A 22,337-nucleotide genomic window follows, 5' to 3' on the forward strand; every position below is an offset into this window, starting at 1 on the left:
TCCCCATCCCTCTCTCTCCCCCTCTCTGTCTCTCCTTCCCTCTCTCACTCTCAGCCTCCTCTCTCTCTCACTCCGTCTCATTGTCTCTCTCTCTGTCTCTCTCTCTGTCTCTCTCTCTGTCTCCCTCTCTGTCTCAAGTTTTCTCCCTCCTCGCCTCACTCGTTCCCTCCCTCTCTTTGTCTCCCTCTCCCTCTCTCACTCCCTCCCTCCCTCTCTCTCTCTCTCACCCTCCTCCTCTCTGTCTCCTTCCCTCTCTCTCACTCTTTCCCTAGCCTGGTCCCTCTCTCTGTCTCTCTCTCTCTGTCTCACTCACTCTCTCTTACTCTCTTTGACTCTCTCCCCATCTCTCTCCCTTCCTCTCCCTGTCTCTCTCTCTCTCTCTCTCTCTCTTTCTGTCTCCCTCTGTCTCACTCACTCCCTCACCCTCTCTGTCTCACTCTCTCTGTCTCCCTCCCCCTCTCTCTCTCCCTCCTTTTCCCTCTCACTCTCTCCCTCCATCTCTCTCTCTCTCCCTCTCGCAGTCCCTCCTTCTCTCTCTGTCTCCCTCCCTCTATCTGCCTCCCTCTCTCCTTCCCTCTCACTCACTCCCTCCATCTCTCACAATCTTTCTCTCTCTCTCTCTCTGTCTCCCTGTCTCTCTCTCCCCTCCCTCCCTCTCCCTCTCACTCTCTCTCTCCCTCTCTCTCTCCCCTCCCAGCCCACTCTCATTCTCTCCCTCCCACTCTCCCTGTCACACACACACTCTCTCTCTCTCTCTCCTCCCAGCCCACTGTCTCATTCTCTCCCTCCCACTCTCCCTCTCTCTCTCTCCCTGTCACACACACTCTCTCTCTCTCCTCCCAGCCCACTGTCTCATTCTCTCCCTCCCACTCTCCCTCTCTCTCTCCCTGTCACACACACACTCTCTCTCTCTCTCCTCCCAGCCCACTGCCTCATTCTCTCCCTCCCACTCTCCCTCTCTCTCTCCCTGTCACACACACACACTCTCTCTCTCTCTCCTCCCAGCCCACTGCCTCATTCTCTCCCTCCCACTCTCCCTCTCTCTCTCCCTGTCACACACACACTCTCTCTCTCTCTCTCCTCCCAGCCCACTGTCTCATTCTCTCCCTCCCACTCTCCCTCTCTCTCTCCCTGTCACACACACACTCTCTCTCTCTCTCTCCTCCCAGCCCACTGCCTCATTCTCTCCCTCCCACTCTCCCTCTCTCTCTCCCTGTCACACACACACTCTCTCTCTCTCTCTCCTCCCAGCCCACTGCCTCATTCTCTCCCTCCCACTCTCCCTCTCTCTCTCTCCCTGTCACACACACTCTCTCTCTCTCCTCCCAGCCCACTGCCTCATTCTCTCCCTCCCACTCTACCTCTCTCTCTCCCTGTCACACACACACTCTCTCTCTCTGTAGACCTCAGGAGACACAGACAGAAGTTCACTCCCACCCCCTCGCACCACCCCCCTCCAACTGGGTGTGAACAGCAGGCCCTGGGGGGTGGGGAAGGAGGGGGTAATCTCCCAGATACTGACCGTAGTGGGGCCAGAGGGTGGACTGACCCGCGGGACAGAGGCACCAGGGGAGCAACATGCAGTGGGTTTCCTGCAGGATTCATCCGTCACAGAGCGGCTGGAGGGAGGTGGGTCAGGGAGGAACACATAATAGGATTAATCCTCCATACACCTCAGCACTGACCCTCCCTCAGCACTGACCCCCCCTCAACACTGACCCTCCCTCAGCTCCCGCTCCCTCAACACTGACCCTCCCTCAGCACTGACCCCCCCTCAACACTGACCCTCCCTCAGCTCCCGCTCCCTCAGCACTGACCCTCCCTCAGCACTGACCCTCCCACAGCACCCACTCCAACAACACTGACCCTCCCACAGCACCCGCTCCCTCAGCACTGACCCTCCCTCAGCACTGACCCTCCCTCAGCACCCACTCCCTCAGCACTGACCCTCCCTCAGCACTGACCCTCCCTCAGCACCCGCTCCCTCAGCACTGACCCTCCCTCAGCACTGACCCTCCCTCAGCACCCACTCCCTCAGCACTGACCCTCCCTCAGCACTGACTCTCCCTCAGCACTGACCCTCCCTCAGCATTGAGCCTCCCACATCACTGACCCTCCCTCAGCACTGACCCTCCCACAGCACTGACCCTCCCTCAGCACTGACCCTCCCTCAGCACCCACTCCCTCAGCACTGACCCTCCCACAGCACCCGCTCCCTCAGCACTGACCCTCCCACAGCACCCGCTCCCTCAGCACTGACCCTCCCTCAGCACCCGCTCCCTCAGCACTGACCCTCCCTCAGCACCCACTCCCTCAGCACTGACCCTCCATCAGCGCCCACTCCCTCAGCAGTGACCCTCCATCAGCATCCACTCCCTCAGCACTGACCCTCGCACTGCACCCGCTCCCTCAGCACTGACCCTCCCACAGCACCCGCTCCCTCAGCACTGACCCTCCCACAGCACCCGCTCCCTCAGCACTGACCCTCCCACAGCACCTGCTCCCTCAGCACTGACCCACCCACAGCACCCGCTCCCTCAGCACTGACCCTCACACAGCACTGACCCTCCCTCAGCACTGACCCTCCCTCAGCACCCGCTCCCTCAGCACTGACCCTCCCTCAGCACTGACCCTCCCTCAGCACCCACTCCAACAACACTGACCCTCCCACAGCACCCGCTCCCTCAGCACTGACTCTCCCTCAGCACTGACCCTCCCTCAGCACCCACTCCCTCAGCACTGACCCTCCCTCAGCATTGACCCTCCCACATCACTGACCCTCCCACAGCATTGACCTTCCCACAGCACCCACTCCCTCAGCACTGACCCTCCCTCAGCACCCACTCCCTCAGCACTGACCCTCCCTCAGCACTGACCCTCCCTCAGCACCCACTCCAACAACACTGACCCTCCCACAGCACCCGCTCCCTCAGCACTGACCTTCCCACAGCACCCACTCCCTCAGCACTGACCCTCCCTCAGCACCCACTCCCTCAGCACTGACCCTCCCTCAGCACTGACCCTCCCTCAGCACCCACTCCAACAACACTGACCCTCCCACAGCACCCGCTCCCTCAGCACTGACCCTCCCTCAGCATTGACCCTCCCACATCACTGACCCTCCCACAGCACTGACCCTCCCTCAGCACCCACTCCCTCAGCACTGACCCTCCCACAGCACCCGCTCCCTCAGCTCTGACACTCCCACAGCACCCACTCCCTCAGCACCCACTCCCTCAGCACTGACCCTCCCTCAGCACTGACCCTCCCACAGCACTGACCCTCCCACTCCACCCACTCCCACAGCGCTGACCCTCCCACAGCACTGACCCTCCCTCGGCACTGACCCTCCCACAGCCCCCCACCCAGACGGTGCCGCCTGGAGCCAGAGTGTGATTGGTGAGTACGGACGGCGGGGCCTGGAAATGTTCACCGTGTGGTGAGCGGTGACGGTGACTCAGGTCCCGGTTCCCCCTTTCCCGGGAATTTCCCGGCCCTGATCCAAAATCCGGGGGGGGTTAAAAACCAGACGGACCGGTTGGAGCAGGAAGCAGTCTGCCGTTTAATAATAAAGGGATCGGGTTTCAGGATGAGGCCTGAGGCCTAGTGGACAATGTCGGGCCTACCCACAGCCCACCCTTCACCTGACCCCCCTTCCCCAGAGCCACATGGACACTCCCCCCCCTCACCCTGAATATAAAGTGAACAGAATCAACGCAGACAAATAACGGGTTGGGGTGGGGTCTGACCCCAAACAGGCCCCCCCGCTAGAGAGGGGGGAGATATCCAGGTTAAATGAGGTGGGGGGAGGAGGGCAAAGCGGTAATGTGGGGGGGGTAACGCAGGAAAACGTGAGGCCGTGTGTTGCGGTTGGAAGGAGGGTGGAAGGGAATCCCGTTTCCCTTAGGTGGGGGGGCGACTCGGGGAAGTGAGAGGGTGGTCACTGGGGAGCGACCCTGGGGCGTAAACCCCTGAATAAACTCAGCAGGAAACAGGGAGGGCCCCAAACGAAGGGAATGGGACCCAACGGTGGGGGAAGCCTGACCGAAACTCTTCACGGCACACACACACACACACACACACACACACCAGGCATCGCTCCCGTCCCTCTGGCCGGGACTGGGTCACCCCCCCCGATCCCCCTCGACGGTTCCTTCCTGAGGTTGGACACAGAGCACCCCCTCCCTCAGCACCCACTCCCTCAGCACCCACTCCCTCAGCACCCCCTCCCTCAGCACCCGCTCCCTCAGCACTGACCCTCCCACAGCACCCACTCCCTCAGCACTGACCCTCCCTCAGCGCCCACTCCCTCAGCACCCACTCCCTCAGCACCCGCTCCCTCAGCACCCCCTCCCTCAGCACACGCTCCCTCAGCACACGCTCCCTCAGCACTGACCCTCCCTCAGCACTCACTCCCTCAGCACTGACCCTCCCACAGCACTGACCCTCCCACAGCACCCGCTCCCTCAGCACTGAACCTCCCTCAGCACCCACACCCTCAGCACTGACCCTCCCACAGCACCCGCTCCCTCAGCACTGACCCTCCCTCAGCACTGACCCTCCCACAGCACCCACTTCCTCAGCACTGACCCTCCCTCAGCACCCGCTCCCTCAGCACCCACTCCCTCAGCACTGACCCTCCCTTGGCACTGACCCTCCCACAGCACTGACCCTCCCACATCACCCACTTCCTCAGCACTGACCCTCTCACAGCACCCACTCCCTCAGCACTGACCCTCCCACATCACCCACTCCCTCAGCACTGACCCTCCCACATCACCCACTCCCTCAGCACTGACCCTCCCACAGCACCCACTCCCTCAGCACTGACCCTCCGTCAGCACTGACCCTCCCACATCACCCACTCCCTCAGCACTGACCCTCCCACAGCACCCACTCCCTCAGCACTGACCCTCCCACAGCACCCGCTCCCTCAGCACTGACCCTCCCACAGCACCCACTCCCTCAGCACTGACCCTCCCTCAGCACTGACCCTCCTACAGCACTGACCCTCCCTCAGCACTTACCCTCCCTCAGCACTGACCCTCCCACAGCACCCACTCCCAAAGCACTGACCCTCCCTCAGCACTGACCCTCCTCAGCACCGACCCTCCCTCAGCACTGACCCTCCCACAGCACTGACCCTCGCACAGCACCAACCCTCCCACCGTTACCTGTCTGAGTGTTCCCCGGCCTGAGTCCCCTCACAGGGATGGACTGGGTCAGACGGTGGGTGTCTTGGATTATCCGGGAGTTTGCCAGGATCTGGGACACAGGATGGTATCTGGGTATCCACAGGGGCGTCCTACAGAGGAGACATCGCACAGTGAGAGAGAGAAGGGGAGGGAGAGAGAGAGAGACAGAGAGAGAGAGAGAGAGAGACACAGGGAGTGAGAGAGAGAGACAGAGAGAGAGAGAGAGACAGGGAGTGAGACAGGGAGTGAGAGAGACAGAGAGAGACAGAGAGAGAGAGACAGGGAGTGAGACAGGGAGTGAGAGAGAGAGAGAGAGACAGAGAGAGAGACAGAGAGAGAGGGTGAGAGGGACAGGGAGAGAGAGAGAGAGAGACAGAGAGAGAGAGAGACAGAGAGAGAGAGACAGGGAGTGAGACAGGGAGTGAGAGAGAGAGAGAGACATAGAGAGAGACAGAGAGAGAGGGTGAGAGGGACAGGGAGAGAGAGAGAGTCAGAGAGAGAGAGAGAGAGGGACAGAGAGAGAGAGACAGGGAGAGAGAGGGAGAGATGGAGAGAGAGACACAGAAAGAGGGAGAGGAAGAGGGAGAGTGACAGAGAGAGAGAGAGAGAGAGACGGAGAAGGCAAGAGAGACAGAGAGATATAGGGAGAGAGAGAGAGAGAGAGAGAGATGGAGAGGGAGAGAGAGGGAGACAGAGAGAGAGAGAAAAAAACAGAGACAGAGAGGGAGAGGAAGACAGAGAGTGAAAGACAGAGAGAGAGAGAGAGAGAGAAAGAGACAGAGAAAGAGACAGAGAGAGAGAGAGACTGGGGGAGAGAGAGAGATGGAGAGAGAGGGAGCAGTGAGAGGGAAAGAGAGACACAGACACACAGATACACATACAGAGATATCCCCCACACACGCACTCTCTCTCACCCACATTTTCTCTCTCACACACTCTCTCTCATACACTCTTTCACACTCTCTCTCACACTCTCTCTCACACACTCTCTCTCACACTTTCTCTCTCACGCACTCTCAGCACACACACTCTCATTCCCTCTCACACTCTCTGTCACACTCTCTCTCACACTTTCTCACACACTCTCTCTCTCACACACACTCTCACTTTCTCTGACACACCTATCTCTCACATACACTCTCTCACACACACACACACTCTCTCAGACACACTCTCTCTCACACACACTCTTTCTCTCTCTCACAATCTCTCTCTCACACACACTCTCACATACACACACTCTCTCACACACTCTCTCTCTCACACACTATCTCTCTCACACACACTCTCACACACTCTCTCTCTCACACACTATCTCTCTCACACACACTCTCACACACTCTCTCTCTCACACACACACTCTCTCACACACACATTCTCTCTCACACATACACACTCTCCCTCCCTCTCTCACACACACACACTCTGTCACACACTCTCTTGCACACTCTCTCACGCACTCTATCTCTCACACTCTCTCACACACACACTCTCTCACACTCTCTCTCTCGCACACACACTCTCATACACACTCTCTCACACTCTCTCTCAGACACTCTCTCTCACACTCTCTCTCTCACACTCTCTCTATCACATACTCTCTATCGCGCACTCTATCTCTCACACTCTCTCACACACTCGCTCATTCTCTCTCACACTCTCTCACACTCAGTCTCTCACACACACTATCTCTCACACACACACACACACTCTGTCACACACTCTCTTGCACACTCTCACGCACTCTATCTCTCTCACACACACTCTCTCACACTCTCTCTCTCGCACACACACTCTCATACACACTCTCTCACACACTCTCTCACACTCTCTCTCAGACACTCTCTCTCACATACTCTCTCTCACACTCTCTCTATCACATACTCTCTCTCACACTCTCTCTCACACACTCTCTATCACATACTCTCTATCACACACTCTATCTCTCACACTCTCTCACACTCTCTCACACACTCGCTCATTCTCTCTCACACTCTCTCACACTCAGTCTCTCCCACACACACTCTCTCCTTCCCACTCTCCCACACGATGCTGTTACCAGGTCTGAGTTGAGACTGACCCCCACATGGGAAATGTGTGCCTCTGACTGGGATTCTCCAGAGGGGGTGCTGGTCTGTCCTCCAGGGAGAGGGGGGAAGTTCGAGGGGGCAAGGTCCAGTTTCGAGGCTGGGATCTCCAAGGCAGAGGTTCTCTGTTAAGGACAGAAACAGACCACCACACAGTGTGAAAAAGCAGCACATCGTACCCTCAAAACCCCAGCTAGCAAACACCACACACAAAACAACACCAGGGTACAGGACAGGTGGGGACAGGTCTGTCACTGTATAACACTGGGGTACAGTACAGGTGGGGACAGGTCTGTCCCTGTATAACACTGGGGTACAGTACTGGTGGGGACAGGTCTGTCACTGTATAACACTGGGGTGCAGTACTGGTGGGGACAGGTCTGTCCCTGTATAACACTGGAGTACAGTACTGGTGGGGACAGGTCTGTCCCTGTATAACACTGTGGTACAGTACTGGTGGGGACAGGTCTGTCCCTGTATAACACTGGGGTACAGTACAGGTGGGGACAGGTCTGTCCCTGTATAACACTGGGGTACAGTACTGGTGGGGACAGGTCTGTCCCTGTATAACACTGGGGTACAGTACTGCTGGGGACGGGTCTGTCCCTGTATAACACTGGGGTACAGTACTGGGGGAGACAGGTCTGTCCCTGTATACCACTGGGGTACAGTACTGGTGGGGACGGGTCTGTCACTGTATAACACTGGGGTACAGTACTGGTGGGGACGGGTCTGTCCCTGTATAACACTGGGGTACAGTACTGGTGGGGAAAGGTCTGTCCCTGTATAACACTGGGGTACAGTACTGGTGGGGACAGGACTGTCCCTGTATAACACTGGGGTACAGTACTGGTGGGGACAGGTCTGTCACTGTATAACACTGGGGTACAGTACTGGTGGGGACAGGTCTGTCCCTGTATAACACTGGGGTACAGTACTGGTGGGGACAGGTCTGTCCCTGTATAACACTGGGGTACAGTACTGGTGGGGGACAGGTCTGTCACTGTATAACACTGGGGTACAGTACTGGTGGGGACAGGTCTGTCACTGTATAACACTGGGGTACAGTACTGGTGGTGACAGGTCTGTCACTGTATAACACTGGGGTACAGTACTGGTGGTGACAGGTCTGTCCCTGTATAACACTGGGGTACAGTACTGGTGGGGACATATCTGTCCCTGTATAACACTGGGGGACAGTACTGATGGGGGACAGGTCTGTCCCTGTATAACACTGGGGTACAGTACTGGTGGGGACAGGTCTGTCACTGTATAACACTGGGGTACAGTACTGGTGGGGACAGGTCTGTCAGTGTATAACACTGGGGTACAGTACAGGTGGGGACAGGTCTGTCCCTGTATAACACTGGGGTACAGTACTGGTGGGGACAGGTCTGTCCCTGTATAACACTGGGGTACAGTACTGGTGGGGACGGGTCTGTCCCTGTATAACACTGGGGTACAGTACTGGTGGGGACGGGTCTGTCACTGTATAACACTGGGGTACAGTACTGGTGGGGACAGGTCTGTCCCTGTATAACACTGGGGTACAGTACTGGTGGGGAAAGGTCTGTCCCTGTATAACACTGGGGTACAGTACTGGTGGGGACAGGTCTGTCCCTGTATAACACTGGGGTACAGTACTGGTGGGGACAGGTCTGTCCCTGTATAACACTGGGGTACAGTACTGGTGGGGGACAGGACTGTCACTGTATAACACTGGGGTACAGTACTGGTGGTGACAGGTCTGTCACTGTATAACACTGGGGTACAGTACTGGTGGTGACAGGTCTGTCCCTGTATAACACTGGGGTACAGTACTGGTGGGGACATATCTGTCCCTGTATAACACTGGGGGACAGTACTGATGGGGGCAGGTCTGTCCCTGTATAACACTGGGGTACACTACTGGTGGGGACAGGTCTGTCACTGTATAACACTGGGGTACAGTACTGGTGGGGACAGATCTGTCCCTGTATAACACTGGGGTACAGTACTGGGGGGGACAGGTCTGTCCCTGTATACCACTGGGGTACAGTACTGGTGGGGACGGGTCTGTCACTGTATAACACTGGGGTACAGTACTGGTGGGGACGGGTCTGTCCCTGTATAACACTGGGGTACAGTACTGGTGGGGAAAGGTCTGTCCCTGTATAACACTGGGGTACAGTACTGGTGGGGACAGGACTGTCCCTGTATAACACTGGGGTACAGTACTGGTGGGGACAGGTCTGTCACTGTATAACACTGGGGTACAGTACTGGTGGGGACAGGACTGTCCCTGTATAACACTGGGGTACAGTACTGGTGGGGACAGGTCTGTCACTGTATAACACTGGGGTACAGTACTGGTGGGGACAGGTCTGTCCCTGTATAACACTGGGGTACAGTACTGGTGGGGACAGGTCTGTCCCTGTATAACACTGGGGTACAGTACTGGTGGGGGACAGGACTGTCACTGTATAACACTGGGGTACAGTACTGGTGGGGACAGGTCTGTCACTGTATAACACTGGGGTACAGTACTGGTGGTGACAGGTCTGTCACTGTATAACACTGGGGTACAGTACTGGTGGTGACAGGTCTGTCCCTGTATAACACTGGGGTACAGTACTGGTGGGGACATATCTGTCCCTGTATAACACTGGGGGACAGTACTGATGGGGGCAGGTCTGTCCCTGTATAACACTGGGGTACAGTACTGGTGGGGACAGGTCTGTCCCTGTATAACACTGGGGTACAGTACTGGTGGGGACAGATCTGTCCCTGTATAACACTGGGGTACAGTACTGGGGGAGACAGGTCTGTCCCTGTATACCACTGGGGTACAGTACTGGTGGGGACGGGTCTGTCACTGTATAACACTGGGGTACAGTACTGGTGGGGACGGGTCTGTCCCTGTATAACACTGGGGTACAGTACTGGTGGGGAAAGGTCTGTCCCTGTATAACACTGGGGTACAGTACTGGTGGGGACAGGACTGTCCCTGTATAACACTGGGGTACAGTACTGGTGGGGACAGGTCTGTCACTGTATAACACTGGGGTACAGTACTGGTGGGGACAGGTCTGTCCCTGTATAACACTGGGGTACAGTACTGGTGGGGACAGGTCTGTCCCTGTATAACACTGGGGTACAGTACTGGTGGGGGACAGGTCTGTCACTGTATAACACTGGGGTACAGTACTGGTGGGGACAGGTCTGTCACTGTATAACACTGGGGTACAGTACTGGTGGTGACAGGTCTGTCCCTGTATAACACTGGGGTACAGTACTGGTGGGGACATATCTGTCCCTGTATAACACTGGGGGACAGTACTGATGGGGGACAGGTCTGTCCCTGTATAACACTGGGGTACAGTACTGGTGGGGACAGGTCTGTCACTGTATAACACTGGGGTACAGTACTGGTGGGGACAGGTCTGTCAGTGTATAACACTGGGGTACAGTACAGGTGGGGACAGGTCTGTCCCTGTATAACACTGGGGTACAGTACTGGTGGGGACAGGTCTGTCCCTGTATAACACTGGGGTACAGTACTGGTGGGGACGGGTCTGTCCCTGTATAACACTGGGGTACAGTACTGGTGGGGACGGGTCTGTCACTGTATAACACTGGGGTACAGTACTGGTGGGGACAGGTCTGTCCCTGTATAACACTGGGGTACAGTACTGGTGGGGAAAGGTCTGTCCCTGTATAACACTGGGGTACAGTACTGGTGGGGACAGGTCTGTCCCTGTATAACACTGGGGTACAGTACTGGTGGGGACAGGTCTGTCCCTGTATAACACTGGGGTACAGTACTGGTGGGGGACAGGACTGTCACTGTATAACACTGGGGTACAGTACTGGTGGGGACAGGTCTGTCACTGTATAACACTGGGGTACAGTACTGGTGGTGACAGGTCTGTCACTGTATAACACTGGGGTACAGTACTGGTGGTGACAGGTCTGTCCCTGTATAACACTGGGGTACAGTACTGGTGGGGACATATCTGTCCCTGTATAACACTGGGGGACAGTACTGATGGGGGACAGGTCTGTCCCTGTATAACACTGGGGTACAGTACAGGTGGGGACAGGTCTGTCCCTGTATAACACTGGGGTACAGTACTGGTGGGGACAGGTCTGTCCCTGTATAACACTGGGGTACAGTACTGGTGGGGACGGGTCTGTCCCTGTATAACACTGGGGTACAGTACTGGTGGGGACATGTCTGTCACTGTATAACACTGGGGTACAGTACTGGTGGGGACAGGTCTGTCCCTGTATAACACTGGGGTACAGTACTGGTGGGGAAGGTCTGTCCCTGTATAACACTGGGGTACAGTACTGGTGGGGACAGGACTGTCCCTGTATAACACTGGGGTACAGTACTGGTGGGGACAGGTCTGTCACTGTATAACACTGGGGTACAGTACTGGTGGGGACAGGTCTGTCCCTGTATAACACTGGGGTACAGTACTGGTGGGGACGTTCTGTCCCTGTATAACACTGGGGTACAGTACTGGTGGGGGACAGGTCTGTCACTGTATAACACTGGGTACAGTACTGGTGGGGACAGGTCTGTCACTGTATAACACTGGGGTACAGTACTGGTGGTGACAGGTCTGTCCCTGTATAACACTGGGGTACAGTACTGGTGGGGAAAGGTCTGTCCCTGTATAACACTGGGGTACAGTACTGGTGGGGACATATCTGTCCCTGTATAACACTGGGGGACAGTACTGATGGGGGACAGGTCTGTCCCTGTATAACACTGGGGTACAGTACTGGTGGGGACAGGTCTGTCACTGTATAACACTGGGGTACAGTACTGGTGGGGACAGGTCTGTCACTGTATAACACTGGGGTACAGTACTGGTGGGGACGGGTCTGTCCCTGTATAACACTGGGGTACAGTACTGGTGGGGAAAGGTCTGTCCCTGTATAACACTGGGGTACAGTACTGGTGGGGACAGGACTGTCCCTGTATAACACTGGGGTACAGTACTGGTGGGGACAGGTCTGTCACTGTATAACACTGGGGTACAGTACTGGTGGGGACAGGTCTGTCCCTGTATAACACTGGGGTACAGTACTGGTGGGGACAGGTCTGTCCCTGTATAACACTGGGGTACAGTACTGGTGGGGGACAGGTCTGTCACTGTATAACACTGGGGTACAGTACTGGTGGGGACAGGTCTGTCACTGTATAACACTGGGGTACAGTACTGGTGGTGACAGGTCTGTCACTGTATAACACTGGGGTACAGTACTGGTGGTGACAGGTCTGTCCCTGTATAACACTGGGGTACAGTACTGGTGGGGACATATCTGTCCCTGTATAACACTGGGGGACAGTACTGATGGGGGACAGGTCTGTCCCTGTATAACACTGGGGTACAGTACTGGTGGGGACAGGTCTGTCACTGTATAACACTGGGGTACAGTACTGGTGGGGACAGGTCTGTCAGTGTATAACACTGGGGTACAGTACAGGTGGGGACAGGTCTGTCCCTGTATAACACTGGGGTACAGTACTGGTGGGGACAGGTCTGTCCCTGTATAACACTGGGGTACAGTACTGGTGGGGACGGGTCTGTCCCTGTATAACACTGGGGTACAGTACTGGTGGGGACGGGTCTGTCACTGTATAACACTGGGGTACAGTACTGGTGGGGACAGGTCTGTCCCTGTATAACACTGGGGTACAGTACTGGTGGGGAAAGGTCTGTCCCTGTATAACACTGGGGTACAGTACTGGTGGGGACAGGTCTGTCCCTGTATAACACTGGGGTACAGTACTGGTGGGGACAGGTCTGTCCCTGTATAACACTGGGGTACAGTACTGGTGGGGGACAGGACTGTCACTGTATAACACTGGGGTACAGTACTGGTGGTGACAGGTCTGTCACTGTATAACACTGGGGTACAGTACTGGTGGTGACAGGTCTGTCCCTGTATAACACTGGGGTACAGTACTGGTGGGGACATATCTGTCCCTGTATAACACTGGGGGACAGTACTGATGGGGGCAGGTCTGTCCCTGTATAACACTGGGGTACACTACTGGTGGGGACAGGTCTGTCACTGTATAACACTGGGGTACAGTACTGGTGGGGACAGATCTGTCCCTGTATAACACTGGGGTACAGTACTGGGGGAGACAGGTCTGTCCCTGTATACCACTGGGGTACAGTACTGGTGGGGACGGGTCTGTCACTGTATAACACTGGGGTACAGTACTGGTGGGGACGGGTCTGTCCCTGTATAACACTGGGGTACAGTACTGGTGGGGAAAGGTCTGTCCCTGTATAACACTGGGGTACAGTACTGGTGGGGACAGGACTGTCCCTGTATAACACTGGGGTACAGTACTGGTGGGGACAGGTCTGTCACTGTATAACACTGGGGTACAGTACTGGTGGGGACAGGACTGTCCCTGTATAACACTGGGGTACAGTACCGGTGGGGACAGGTCTGTCACTGTATAACACTGGGGTACAGTACTGGTGGGGACAGGTCTGTCCCTGTATAACACTGGGGTACAGTACTGGTGGGGACAGGTCTGTCCCTGTATAACACTGGGGTACAGTACTGGTGGGGGACAGGACTGTCACTGTATAACACTGGGGTACAGTACTGGTGGGGACAGGTCTGTCACTGTATAACACTGGGGTACAGTACTGGTGGTGACAGGTCTGTCACTGTATAACACTGGGGTACAGTACTGGTGGTGACAGGTCTGTCCCTGTATAACACTGGGGTACAGTACTGGTGGGGACATATCTGTCCCTGTATAACACTGGGGGACAGTACTGATGGGGGCAGGTCTGTCCCTGTATAACACTGGGGTACAGTACTGGTGGGGACAGGTCTGTCCCTGTATAACACTGGGGTACAGTACTGGTGGGGACAGATCTGTCCCTGTATAACACTGGGGTACAGTACTGGGGGAGACAGGTCTGTCCCTGTATACCACTGGGGTACAGTACTGGTGGGGACGGGTCTGTCACTGTATAACACTGGGGTACAGTACTGGTGGGGACGGGTCTGTCCCTGTATAACACTGGGGTACAGTACTGGTGGGGAAAGGTCTGTCCCTGTATAACACTGGGGTACAGTACTGGTGGGGACAGGACTGTCCCTGTATAACACTGGGGTACAGTACTGGTGGGGACAGGTCTGTCACTGTATAACACTGGGGTACAGTACTGGTGGGGACAGGTCTGTCCCTGTATAACACTGGGGTACAGTACTGGTGGGGACAGGTCTGTCCCTGTATAACACTGGGGTACAGTACTGGTGGGGGACAGGTCTGTCACTGTATAACACTGGGGTACAGTACTGGTGGGGACAGGTCTGTCACTGTATAACACTGGGGTACAGTACTGGTGGTGACAGGTCTGTCCCTGTATAACACTGGGGTACAGTACTGGTGGGGACATATCTGTCCCTGTATAACACTGGGGGACAGTACTGATGGGGGACAGGTCTGTCCCTGTATAACACTGGGGTACAGTACTGGTGGGGACAGGTCTGTCACTGTATAACACTGGGGTACAGTACTGGTGGGGACAGGTCTGTCAGTGTATAACACTGGGGTACAGTACAGGTGGGGACAGGTCTGTCCCTGTATAACACTGGGGTACAGTACTGGTGGGGACAGGTCTGTCCCTGTATAACACTGGGGTACAGTACTGGTGGGGACGGGTCTGTCCCTGTATAACACTGGGGTACAGTACTGGTGGGGACGGGTCTGTCACTGTATAACACTGGGGTACAGTACTGGTGGGGACAGGTCTGTCCCTGTATAACACTGGGGTACAGTACTGGTGGGGAAAGGTCTGTCCCTGTATAACACTGGGGTACAGTACTGGTGGGGACAGGTCTGTCCCTGTATAACACTGGGGTACAGTACTGGTGGGGACAGGTCTGTCCCTGTATAACACTGGGGTACAGTACTGGTGGGGGACAGGACTGTCACTGTATAACACTGGGGTACAGTACTGGTGGGGACAGGTCTGTCACTGTATAACACTGGGTTACTGTACTGGTGGTGACAGGTCTGTCACTGTATAACACTGGGGTACAGTACTGGTGGTGACAGGTCTGTCCCTGTATAACACTGGGGTACAGTACTGGTGGGGACATATCTGTCCCTGTATAACACTGGGGGACAGTACTGATGGGGGACAGGTCTGTCCCTGTATAACACTGGGGTACAGTACAGGTGGGGACAGGTCTGTCCCTGTATAACACTGGGGTACAGTACTGGTGGGGACAGGTCTGTCCCTGTATAACACTGGGGTACAGTACTGGTGGGGACGGGTCTGTCCCTGTATAACACTGGGGTACAGTACTGGTGGGGACGGGTCTGTCACTGTATAACACTGGGGTACAGTACTGGTGGGGACAGGTCTGTCCCTGTATAACACTGGGGTACAGTACTGGTGGGGAAAGGTCTGTCCCTGTATAACACTGGGGTACAGTACTGGTGGGGACAGGACTGTCCCTGTATAACACTGGGGTACAGTACTGGTGGGGACAGGTCTGTCACTGTATAACACTGGGGTACAGTACTGGTGGGGACAGGTCTGTCCCTGTATAACACTGGGGTACAGTACTGGTGGGGACGTTCTGTCCCTGTATAACACTGGGGTACAGTACTGGTGGGGGACAGGTCTGTCACTGTATAACACTGGGGTACAGTACTGGTGGGGACAGGTCTGTCACTGTATAACACTGGGGTACAGTACTGGTGGTGACAGGTCTGTCCCTGTATAACACTGGGGTACAGTACTGGTGGGGAAAGGTCTGTCCCTGTATAACACTGGGGTACAGTACTGGTGGGGACATATCTGTCCCTGTATAACACTGGGGACAGTACTGATGGGGGACAGGTCTGTCCCTGTATAACACTGGGGTACAGTACTGGTGGGGACAGGTCTGTCACTGTATAACACTGGGGTACAGTACTGGTGGGGACAGGTCTGTCACTGTATAACACTGGGGTACAGTACTGGTGGGGGCAGGTCTGTCCCTGTATAACACTGGGGTACACTACTGGTGGGGACAGGTCTGTCACTGTATAACACTGGGGTACAGTACTGGTGGGGGACAGGTCTGTCCCTGTATAACACTGGGGTACAGTACTGGTGGGGACAGGTATGTCACTGTATAACACTGGGGTACAGTACTGGTGGGGACAGGTCTGTCACTGTATAACACTGGGGTACAGTACTGGTGGGGACAGGTCTGTCAGTGTATAACACTGGGGTACAGTACTGGTGGGGACAGGTCTGTCCCTGTATAACACTGGGGTACAGTACTGGTGGGGACAGGTCTGTCACTGTATAACACTGGGGTACAGTACTGGTGGGGGACAGGTCTGTCCCTGTATAACACTGGGGTACAGTACTGGGGGGGACAGGTCTGTCCCTGTATAACACTGGGGTACAGTACTGGGGGGGACAGGTCTGTCACTGTATAACACTGGGGTACAGTACTGGTGGGGACACGTCTGTCACTGTATAACACTGGGGTTCAGTGCTGGTGGGGGACAGGTCTGTCCCTGTATAACACTGGGGTACAGTACTGGTGGGAACACGTCTGTCACTGTATAACACTGGGGTACAGTACTGGTGGGGAAAGGTCTGTCACTGTATAACACTGGGGTACAGTACTGGTGGGGACAGATCTGTCCCTGTATAACACTGGGGTACAGTACTGGTGGGGACATATCTGTCACTGTATAACACTGGGGTACAGTACTGGTGGGGGACAGGTCTGTCCCTGTATAACACTGGGGTACAGTACTGGTGGGGACAGGTATGTCACTGTATAACACTGGGGTACAGTACTGGTGGGGACAGGTCTGTCACTGTATAACACTGGGGTACAGTACTGGTGGGGGCAGGTCTGTCCCTGTATAACACTGGGGTACACTACTGGTGGGGACAGGTCTGTCACTGTATAACACTGGGGTACAGTACTGGTGGGGGCAGGTCTGTCCCTGTATAACACTGGGGTACACTACTGGTGGGGACAGGTGTGTCCCTGTATAACACTGGGGTACAGTACTGGTGGGGACAGGTCTGTCCCTGTATAACACTGGGGTACAGTACTGGTGGGGACAGGTATGTCACTGTATAACACTGGGGTACAGTACTGGTGGGGACAGGTCTGTCACTGTATAACACTGGGGTACAGTACTGGTGGGGACAGGTCTGTCAGTGTATAACACTGGGGTACAGTACTGGTGGGGACAGGTCTGTCCCTGTATAACACTGGGGTACAGTACTGGTGGGGACAGGTCTGTCACTGTATAACACTGGGGTACAGTACTGGTGGGGGACAGGTCTGTCCCTGTATAACACTGGGGTACAGTACTGGGGGGGACAGGTCTGTCCCTGTATAACACTGGGGTACAGTACTGGGGGGGACAGGTCTGTCACTGTATAACACTGGGGTACAGTACTGGTGGGGACACGTCTGTCACTGTATAACACTGGGGTTCAGTGCTGGTGGGGGACAGGTCTGTCCCTGTATAACACTGGGGTACAGTACTGGTGGGAACACGTCTGTCACTGTATAACACTGGGGTACAGTACTGGTGGGGAAAGGTCTGTCACTGTATAACACTGGGGTACAGTACTGGTGGGGACAGATCTGTCCCTGTATAACACTGGGGTACAGTACTGGTGGGGACATATCTGTCACTGTATAACACTGGGGTACAGTACTGGTGGGGACAGGTCTGTCACTGTATAACACTGGGGTACAGTACTGGTGGGGACAGATCTGTCCCTGTATAACACTGGGGTACAGTACTGGTGGGGACAGGTTTGTCCCTGTATCACACTGGGGTACGGTACTGGTGGGGACAGGACTGTCACTGTATAACACTGGGGTACAGTACTGGTGGGGACAGGTTTGTCCCTGTATAACACTGGGGTACGGTACTGGTGGGGACAGGACTGTCACTATATAACACTGGGGTACAGTACTGGTGGGGACAGGTGTGTCCCTGTATAACACTGGGGTACAGTACTGGTGGGGACAGGTCTGTCCCTGTATAACACTGGGGTACAGTACTGGTGGGGGACAGGTCTGTCCCTGTATAACACTGGGGTACAGTACTGGTGGGGACATGTCTGTCACTGTATAACACTGGGGTACAGTACTGGTGGGGACAGGTCTGTCCCTGTATAACACTGGGGTACAGTACTGGTTGGGACAGATCTGTCACTGTATAACACTGGGGTACAGTACTGGTGGGGGACAGGTCTGTCCCTGTATAACACTGGGGTACAGTACTGGGGGGGACAGGTCTGTCCCTGTATAACACTGGGGTACAGTACTGGGGGGGACAGGTCTGTCACTGTATAACACTGGGTACAGTACTGGTGGGGACACGTCTGTCACTGTATAACACTGGGGTTCAGTGCTGGTGGGGGACAGGTCTGTCCCTGTATAACACTGGGGTACAGTACTGGTGGGAACACGTCTGTCACTGTATAACACTGGGGTACAGTACTGGTGGGGAAAGGTCTGTCACTGTATAACACTGGGGTACAGTACTGGTGGGGACAGATCTGTCCCTGTATAACACTGGGGTTCAGTGCTGGTGGGGGACAGGTCTGTCCCTGTATAACACTGGGGTACAGTACTGGTGGGAACACGTCTGTCACTGTATAACACTGGGGTACAGTACTGGTGGGGAAAGGTCTGTCACTGTATAACACTGGGGTACAGTACTGGTGGGGACAGATCTGTCCCTGTATAACACTGGGGTACAGTACTGGTGGGGACATATCTGTCACTGTATAACACTGGGGTACAGTACTGGTGGGGACAGGTCTGTCACTGTATAACACTGGGGTACAGTACTGGTGGGGACAGATCTGTCCCTGTATAACACTGGGGTACAGTACTGGTGGGGACAGGTTTGTCCCTGTATCACACTGGGGTACGGTACTGGTGGGGACAGGACTGTCACTGTATAACACTGGGGTACAGTACTGGTGGGGACAGGTTTGTCCCTGTATAACACTGGGGTACGGTACTGGTGGGGACAGGACTGTCACTATATAACACTGGGGTACAGTACTGGTGGGGACAGGTGTGTCCCTGTATAACACTGGGGTACAGTACTGGTGGGGACAGGTCTGTCCCTGTATAACACTGGGGTACAGTACTGGTGGGGACAGGTCTGTCCCTGTATAACACTGGGGTACAGTACTGGTGGGGACATGTCTGTCACTGTATAACACTGGGGTACAGTACTGGTGGGGACAGGTCTGTCCCTGTATAACACTGGGGTACAGTACTGGTTGGGACAGATCTGTCACTGTATAACACTGGGGTACAGTACTGGTGGGGGACAGGTCTGTCCCTGTATAACACTGGGGTACAGTACTGGTGGGGACAGATCTGTCACTGTATAACACTGGGGTACAGTACTGGTGGGGGACAGGTCTGTCCCTGTATAACACTGGGGTACAGTACTGGTGGGGACAGGTCTGTCCCTGTATAACACTGGGGTACAGTACTGGTTGGGACAGGTCTGTCACTGTATAACACTGGGGTACAGTACTGGTGGGGACAGATCTGTCACTGTATAACACTGGGGTACAGTACTGGTGGGGACAGGTCTGTCCCTGTATAACACTGGGGTACAGTACAGGTGGGGACAGGTCTGTCCCTGTATAACACTGGGGTACAGTGCTGGGGGGGACAGGTCTGTCACTGTATAACACTGGGGTACAGTACTGGTGGGGGACAGGTCTGTCACTGTGTAACACTGGGGTACAGTACTGGTGGGGACAGGTCTGTCACTGTGTAACACTGGGGTACAGTACTGGTGGGGACGGGTCTGTCACTGTATAACACTGGGGTACAGTACTGGTGGGGACAGGTCTGTCACTGTGTAACACTGGGGTACAGTACTGGTGGGGACGGGTCTGTCACTGTATAACACTGGGGTACAGTACTGGTGGGGACAGGTCTGTCACTGTGTAACACTGGGGTACAGTACTGGTGGGGACAGGTCTGTCACTGTGTAACACTGGGTACAGTACTGGTGGGGACAGGTCTGTCCCTGTTTAACACTGGGGTACAGTACTGGTGGGGACAGGTCTGTCCCTGTATAACACTGGGGTACAGTACTGGTGGGGACAGGTCTGTCACTGTATAACACTGGGGTACAGTACTGGTGGGGACGGATCTGACCCTGTATAACACTGGGGTACAGTACTGGTTGGGACAGGTCTGTCACTGTATAACACTGGGGTACAGTACTGGTGGGGGACAGGTCTGTCCCTGTATAACACTGGGGTACAGTACTGGTGGGGACAGGTCTGTCACTGTGTAACACTGGGGTACAGTACTGGTGGGGACAGGTCTGTCCCTGTATAACACTGGGGTACAGTACTGGTGGGGGACAGGTCTGTCACTGTGTAACACTGGGGTACAGTACTGGTGGGGACAGGTCTGTCCCTGTATAACACTGGGGTACAGTACTGGTGGGGACAGGTCTGTCCCTGTATAACACTGGGGTACAGTACTGGTGGGGGACAGGTCTGTCACTGTGTAACACTGGGGTACAGTACTGGTGGGGGACAGGTCTGTCCCTGTATAACACTGGGGTACAGTACTGGTGGGGACAGGTCTGTCACTGTATAACACTGGGGTACAGTACTGGTGGGGACAGGTCTGTCCCTGTATAACACTGGGGTACAGTACTGGTGGGGGACAGGTCTGTCCCTGTATAACACTGGGGTACAGTACTGGTGGGGACTGGTCTGTCAGTGTATAACACAGGTCTGTACTGTTGGGGACTGGTTTGTACTGGTGGGAACAGGTCCGTACTGGTGGGAACAGGTCCGTACTGGTGAGGACAGGTCTGTACTTGTGGGAGACTGGTCTGTACGGTGGGGACAGGTCTGTACTGGTGGGGACTGGTCTGTACTGGTGGAGACCGGTCTGTACTGGTGAGGGACAGGTCTGTACTGGTGGGGTCTGGTCTGTACTGGTGGGGACTGGTCTGTACTGGTGGGGACAGGTCTGTACTGGTGAGGACTGGTCCTTACGGTGGGGACAGGTCTGTACTGGTGGGGACTGGTCTGTATTGGTGGAGACCGGTCTGTACTGGTGAGGGACAGGTCTGTACTGGTGTGGACTGGTCTGTACTGGTGGGGACTGGTCTGTACTGGTGGGGACAGGTCTGTACTGGTGAGGACACGTCTGTACTGGTGAGGACTGGTCTGTACTGGTGGGAGACTGGTCTGTACGGTGGGGACAGGTCTGTACTGGTGAGGACTGGTCTGTACTGGTGAGGACAGGTCTGTACTGGTGAGGACTGGTCTGTACTGGTGGAGACCGGTCTGTACTGGTGGGGACCGGTCTGTACTGGTGAGGACTGGTCTGTACTGGTGGAGACCGGTCTGTACTGGTGGAGACCGGTCTGTACTGGTGGGGACCGGTCTGTACTGGTGAGGACTGGTCTGTACTGGTGAGGACTGGTCTGTACTGGTGTGGACTGGTCTGTACTGGTGGGGACTGGTCTGTACTGGTGAGGACTGGTCTGTACTGGTGGGGACAGGTCTCTACTGGTGGGGACTGATCTGTACTGGTGGGCACTGGTCTGTACTGGTGGAGACTGGTCTGTACTGGTGGAGACTGGTCTGTACTGGTGAGGACTCGTCTGTACTGGTGGAGACTGGTGTGTACTGGTGGAGACCGGTCTGTACTGGTGGGGACCGGTCTGTACTGGTGAGGACTGGTCTGTACTGGTGAGGAATGGTCTGTTCTGGTGGGAGACTGGTCTGTACTGGTGGGGACAGGTCTGTACTGGTGCAGACTGGTCTGTACTGGTGGGAGACTGGTCTGTACTGGTGGGGGACTGGTCTGTACTGGTGGGGACAGGTCTGTACTGGTGGGGACTGGTCTGTACTGGTGGGGGACTGGTCTGTACTGGTGGGTACAGGTCTGTCGCTGTATAATACTGGGGTACAGTACTGGAGGGGACAGGTCTGTCCCTGTATAACACTGGGGTACAGTACTGGTGGGG

The 22,337-nt window shown here is 55.4% G+C and overlaps 1 protein-coding gene across 1 annotated transcript in view; it reads right to left on the bottom strand.

Annotated features, from left to right (window-relative positions):
* The window catches only part of LOC132808929 (complement C1r subcomponent-like protein), a gene marked incomplete at its 5' end in the record, with an annotated part of 73,600 nt that overhangs the window by 45,309 nt on the left and 5,954 nt on the right, over positions 1-22,337 (bottom strand). Inside the window, 3 exons of the mRNA XM_060822344.1 lie at positions 1,523-1,619; positions 5,175-5,305; positions 7,255-7,407. Coding sequence (XP_060678327.1) covers positions 1,523-1,619; positions 5,175-5,305; positions 7,255-7,407 — 381 coding nt within the window. The remainder of the gene's footprint in view (positions 1-1,522; positions 1,620-5,174; positions 5,306-7,254; positions 7,408-22,337) is intronic.

Source organism: Hemiscyllium ocellatum (assembly GCF_020745735.1).
Source record: "Hemiscyllium ocellatum isolate sHemOce1 chromosome X unlocalized genomic scaffold, sHemOce1.pat.X.cur. SUPER_X_unloc_10, whole genome shotgun sequence".
NCBI lineage: Eukaryota > Metazoa > Chordata > Chondrichthyes > Orectolobiformes > Hemiscylliidae > Hemiscyllium > Hemiscyllium ocellatum.